Source organism: Primulina huaijiensis, chromosome 13 (genome assembly GCF_012295235.1).
Source record: "Primulina huaijiensis isolate GDHJ02 chromosome 13, ASM1229523v2, whole genome shotgun sequence".
Lineage (NCBI taxonomy): Eukaryota > Viridiplantae > Streptophyta > Magnoliopsida > Lamiales > Gesneriaceae > Primulina > Primulina huaijiensis.
The window spans coordinates 11993971-12000047 of NC_133318.1; the positions used below are offsets into that span (position 1 = coordinate 11993971).

At 35.1% G+C, this 6077-nt stretch overlaps 1 protein-coding gene across 1 annotated transcript; it reads left to right on the forward strand.

Annotated features, from left to right (window-relative positions):
• The first annotated feature begins 1213 nt into the window (after window positions 1–1213).
• Window positions 1214–5616, forward strand: LOC140991631 (uncharacterized). The gene is made up of 5 exons (XM_073461712.1): window positions 1214–1878; window positions 2485–2602; window positions 3025–3377; window positions 3662–3760; window positions 4084–5616. The coding sequence occupies exons 1-5, from the start codon at window positions 1274–1276 to the stop codon at window positions 5252–5254; spliced, it is 2346 nt and encodes a 781-aa protein (XP_073317813.1). The 5' UTR covers window positions 1214–1273; the 3' UTR covers window positions 5255–5616.
• Window positions 5617–6077: the final 461 nt, after the last annotated feature.

The window sequence follows — 6077 nt, forward strand, 5'->3', positions numbered from 1 at the left end:
CTTAGACCCAATGACTTAAGATGCATTTTTACATCGAGAGTCCATGGTATATAATTTTTTCCCGTATGTCGAGTGCAACAAATTCGAGCTTTGCCAAGTTTGACATGGTGGTACTTAAAAAATTATGATACATTTTATTAGTTAATGAAAATTGCAATACAAAGTAATGGATAAACAACAAATACAAGCATTCGTAAAAATAAAGAAAACACACGAGGATGATATTCTCCGATAAATACAAGATTCGTGAATATTATAATCAAAATAATTAAAAATAACCTTGAGAAAGCCATCTTCTTTTTTCTTCGAAAATTTGATGAAGAAAAAATTTTTAGAGAAGAAGAAAAAGTTGGAGTGATTGAATGTGTTTGTGAGATCATATTTATAGGGCAAAAACTAGCTGTTTTGTTACCGTTTATAACCGTTGGTGTACAAAAAATAAATGTATGTATTTGTATAATTTTATGATAATAATATGGTGTATATAATATTAGTCATGTTTAAATAATTATGTATATCATATCACATTATTATAATGAGGTGTCATAAGGTATTTTGTTTAAAAATCTTATAGTCTTTTATACTTGTCGTATCTCTTACTGGGAGTGTGGGATGTCGTCTTAACATCTTCTCAGGATTCATAACAAGTTTTTTGAAAAATTTATTTTTATTATTTCTGATCTTTATTATATAATAACATTATATTATATATTAAATATATACACAATAAATAAATAAACAATAAAATAAATATTATTAATTTTGTTACCTTTTTCTTCTGTTTTGGAGCTTGGAAAAATATGGAGGACTTTTAGAGCTTCGTGCTGATAACGTGTTATGAAAAAGTAAAAATTTACGGTAAAAAGTAAAAATCTCAAACTTTCAAAATATCACACTACACACTTTATAATATTTTTCTCTCAACTCAATTGTGAATTTCTTCACAAATGGTGAAACTATTTATAGAATTTTTTTTGTAATAATCCAAAAAATAAATTAGATCATTACCTTCATAATCATACACAAATTTCTAATTTTTACAACTCTTATTTTCAACATTCAAATATTTAACATTCAAATATTCAATACACATGGTTGAATATTAATTTTCAACATTAAATAAAATATTTAAATTTTTTTTTCCCTAGAGGATAAATTATTTATTTATTTTTATAAATTTAATTTATAATATTTTAATTTATGAAAAAATGGGGTTGATAGCAAAATCTCCAAGGCGGGGTTCTAGGTTTTAGCCTCACTGACAGTCTCCGAAATGGCATGCTCTCAACTCAGGCGAAGTCTTCATTCCATTACCAAAGCTCTCCCTCCTTTTCTCAACAATGCTTCGCCCTTCTCTTCACTCTCTGCTGCTGCAGATTCCGCCGAACATTCGAATTCTACCCACGAACCCACTTCTCTCTCCGCACGTATGTCCTTCCTCTTCCAACAAATCGATGAGATTGATAAACAACGTCAGGAAAAAGACCAAACTTTACAGCGCATCCGCGACTGGCGTGAGTCCAAGAGACAGCAAAATGTCCCAGCACCCACTTCTGACTTGCCCGACTCCGATTCGTTGAGGGAGTTGAACTCGGAATTAGTGAAAAGCGAAGGATTGATGTCTACTAGTAATGAGAAGAGTGAAGTGGAGTTGGTACACCCCTGGCCGGAGTGGATAGAGTTGATGGAGAGGCTGGTGCAGCAGAATTATTTCGATCACCGGAGAAAAGACGAGGACAGCATGATGCGAGGCCTCGGATTCGATATGTCTGAGGTTGATATTCAGGGGAAGGGAAAACGTCTAGATTTCACTTGGGATTTCGATTCTGTGCAGACTGCTGCCGTCAATTTTGGCAAGGATCGCTTTGATATCTTAAGGTGTATATTCAATTGATCCTATTCTGTCATTTGTTTATATATATTTGATTTTTAAGGTAAGTTTATATAATTGACCAGCAGATGGATTCTTCTTTTCTTTAGAACATGGCTTTTCATGAAATATGTTGTTTAGCTTATCATTTATCTCTTTATTTCCTCTTCTTTGAATCTGAAGGACCCAGTTGTGCACTCCCTTTACTCTGTTGTTTAAAATAATAAGGAGAATGATATTTTCTCTGTTAATGTCGTATAATACCAAAAATTTATTTTATGCTTTCACGATGGTGCCTACGTGCCTAATCATGCTCCACTCTGCTGCTAGTTTCAATATAGAGGTGACGAGCATTAAATTTTTATTTTGTGCTATATCAGCTGTGTCTATCTCTGATAAAACAGAGGTATATGTAATGCTTATGTAGGCCTTTTTGTTTACAATTCAGTTACAATATTTATCTCAATTATATCATTTTTGGATCTCTCTTTTGTTCTTCGGATAGGGAAGTCATAGGTTGTTACTCTTTGCTTTATTTTGCACTGTTTTATTTCTACCTTTTTCTTTTAGTTAGTCCAACTTTATTTGGCATACTTAAAACAGAGTCATTTCAGGACGCTTCCAAGACAAGATCTACAAATACTTGTTGGTTATGGATGCCCAAGTACAGATAAGAGGGTCGTTTTCTCCTCCAAATTGTTAAGGAAGCATGTGCATCTTGATGAAGGAGATGTAAGCATGCGATTCTAATCTGTTTATTATTTTTTGGTAAGCAACTGTTTTAATAAGTATAACTGACAGCTGGAAGATTACTTTAAGGCTTAAGGATTCTTCGCCGTGATCAATGTCAGAAGATTAGAGATTAAAATTAGATATGTCTAGCACTACAGAACAGGCGTGATTTGTTTTGGGTGCTTATGTAGTTGCAAGGTTTGGTGGCTGTGAAAAAGAGTTTAAGCATTATTTTTGGTGAAAAGGAGTATTCAATTGATTAACATTTATCCTTGGCCTAAAACGATTTTCTGATTTTTGGACTTAAAATATTGTTTTGCAATTAGATATTATCATATATCTGTCTGTTTTTTGGTAAATATCTGATTATCTATTGTTAAATAATGATTGACGGCTCCATTCTTTCAATTTTGATGTATCAGGTATGTAGTTCCTGCAATATGAGAAGCTCTTGTGAAAAAGCATATCTACTCACAAATAAAGAGGATGAAGCGCGAACTATTGATGTCATGCGCATCCTATTGACATATGGTTTTAATCCAATTGATGGATCAATCGTAAATAAATCCCCTCTGGAAATGAAATCTATCAAAACTTCTGTCCGGAGATTGCTCCATCATGTAGTAAAGCTAAGTGAGTTTCCAATAGATCCCAATCTCCCACCCCCCGTTATTAAAAAGCATATGCCAAAGGTAAAGCAACCCACTCCCCCTCCAAAGAAAAAAGTTGGACGCTATGACATTGAAATGAAAAAGGGTGATTGGCTGTGTTCAAAGTGAGTTTCCCCTCAATTTGTTCTATTATCGTTGTGATTTGTCCCACTAATATGAATAACTACATTTCGTACGGTAATCATAGAAAACTGGAGACTTTCACTTGTATCACACTTGTCTGCTGTGTATCTTTTGTACACATCCACGAGCTACACTGTTAAGGTCCTCAAGAATGATAGGCTTAAAGTTGAGAGCAAACCTGAAGACCTGTATTTTAATTATTTTAAAAAAAAATTATTTGGAGGTTCATACTATTTACAGTTTGTTTTTATGTTACGTTCTCCAGGTGTGACTTCATGAACTTTGCAAAAAATAATGTGTGCCTCCAATGTGATGCAAAACGACCTAAAAGACAGCTGCTTCCGGGAGAATGGGAATGCCCTCAGTACGTTACTTCGTTCTTTTCCATACACAGCTTCGAGTTGTCATTTTTTTTATACTCTCTCTCTATGTTTGCTACCCGAATCTAGAACTTTAATTTCTTGGTATAACAACGCCATGGATTAGAGTCATGATTTTTTCTCGGTTTTGGGCTACTGGTTCTACTCAAAGCTCTGTCATGACTTGCATTACCCAAAAGAGCAGCCATCGAACCTTTTTGCTTCTTAATCAGCATGGAATTTCTTTTATATTTCGTTCTTAGCTTATCTAGGATTAAAACTTAATATTCCACACTTTAATCTGATGGTGGATCTCTTAATTCCATAGGTGCAATTTCTTAAACTATAGAAGAAACACGGTATGTTTTCATTGTGAACATAAGCGTCCACCTGAGACATATAGTGAAAGTAGATTTCCAGAGAGGCAACGGGGTTTGGAGGTTAAGATGGACAAATTATCGCGCAGAACAGAGGTTTCTAATGCGTGGAATTTTGATTTTGATGACGATGAATCGGATGGGGCAGAGGTTGCTACTTTTGAGAATGCAGCAAATTCTCAGAAAGTAGACGAATATATGCGAGTCAGTGATCGAAATAGTCATGAAAATTATAGAACTCATGGAGATGGTTACGAGAAGAGCAGCAGGCATCGGAAGTTTGAAAAGGAGTATTCTGATTCTAGAACCATGAAACCTGGTTTAGGATTTAATGATTTTGATGAAGAAGATGATGTTGACAGCTATGATGTGGTTAATCAAAATGAAATGTCTGAGACTTCTCGAGTAGATTTCTCAGAGCTTGAACCTGATACGGAATCTGAAGATACAGGAAGTCTTGATGATAATTGGCATGCTCCTGGCAGAACTAGTTCCCTCACACGTGGTAGGAAACCTTTGCATCATAAAGCTTACTTCTCTGATTTCGAGGAGGATGGATTACACTTTGGTTCTGAGGATGAACTTCCGATGCATCCGCGTCGGAAATCGAGTCATGTTGCTGATCCAAAAACACATAATGGTTTAAGAAATGACATTGGTTTTAGTTCAGACGATGACTTGGATTTTAGCAATGCCAGTGATGCTGAAACTCGAAGCTTCAAGAAAAAAGGAAACCGCAGGCGGGGATCTAACAAACCTGATAATGCAAGACAACAGAGTTACAAAGCCAATTCATTTTCTGATGCAGAATCTGACGATGAATTTAGTCAAAACGCAGGGATGGACCGCACCGGAAAAGGTAACAGAGGCCGTGAAGGGATGAGGAAATTCTCGTCGAATAATAGTTTTAATAGACCTTCGGGATCTTTGCGAAATAACAGGGGTGTTCAAGAGAAATCATATAATGAGCAAGCTAGGCATGCCAAAGATGGTAAGTTTGGAAGCCATAGGAAAGGTGGATCTACTGAGAAGCGAGGTGGTTTATCTAACAGATATAATAAAGAGTCAGATGCCTATCTGGATGATGAAAGATATCGAAGACCCCGGATGAATGTGCGATGAGTTTTTATTGCAGTTTCAAACGCTGATGTTGTTTCTATAGATGATGTTGCATGGACTACTGGTTGTCAGTTAACCGCGTTATGCAGTTACGTTGATCACTGATGCAACTGGCCCTAAAATTATTCTTCAAAAATGTCTCTTAAACTGGTTTAGAACTCTTCCTGTTCTTTACTTACCGTGTAATCCGACCATGTTCACGGATTAATGTGTAGGAAACCTGTTGAACATATACGAACTAGATTTCTAAGATTCTGATATATTTTCCCTTTGTACTTAACCTCAATAGAGGGCATGGATATTATTTTTAGCTTTCTGATTGGGCTCACATTACCCACGTGCCAATAAAACAGCAGAATTATTAATATTTATCTACAAAGGACAGACATCTTTGATTGGCATATTCAAATTGTATAGCTAGATTGGCGTACTTTATATACTGCAAATCTCAAGTTGATAGCTTTAGCAAGGTGTTTTTTTTTTACAAGTCATGGTCAACTAAATAGTATTAGAAAAGCTCGTGTCAAATTCCTACACAACTTGCCGTACTTTATATACTGCAAATCTAAATTTGATAGCTTTAGCAAGGTGTTTTTTCTTTACAAGTCATGGTCAACTAAATAGTATTGGAAAAGCTCGTGTCAAATTCATACAAAAGTTGGCGTACTTTATATACTGCAAATCTCAAGTTGATAGCTTTAGCGAGGTGTTTTTTCTTTACAAGTCATGGTCAACTAAATAGTATTGGAAAAGCTCGTGTCAAATTCATACAAAATAGTAGATTTTGCAGACTAATCTGTGTTGCAGCTTAGGTGAGTTTTCAAAT

Coding starts and splice junctions, on each gene's coding strand:
- LOC140991631 (XM_073461712.1), top strand. CDS start 1,274: ATGGCATGCTCTCAACTCAGGCGAAGTCTTCATTCCATTACCAAAGCT. Junction 1,879..2,484: donor GATCGCTTTGATATCTTAAG/GTGTATATTCAA, acceptor GAGTCATTTCAG/GACGCTTCCAAGACAAGATC. Junction 3,378..3,661: donor GGTGATTGGCTGTGTTCAAA/GTGAGTTTCCCC, acceptor TACGTTCTCCAG/GTGTGACTTCATGAACTTTG.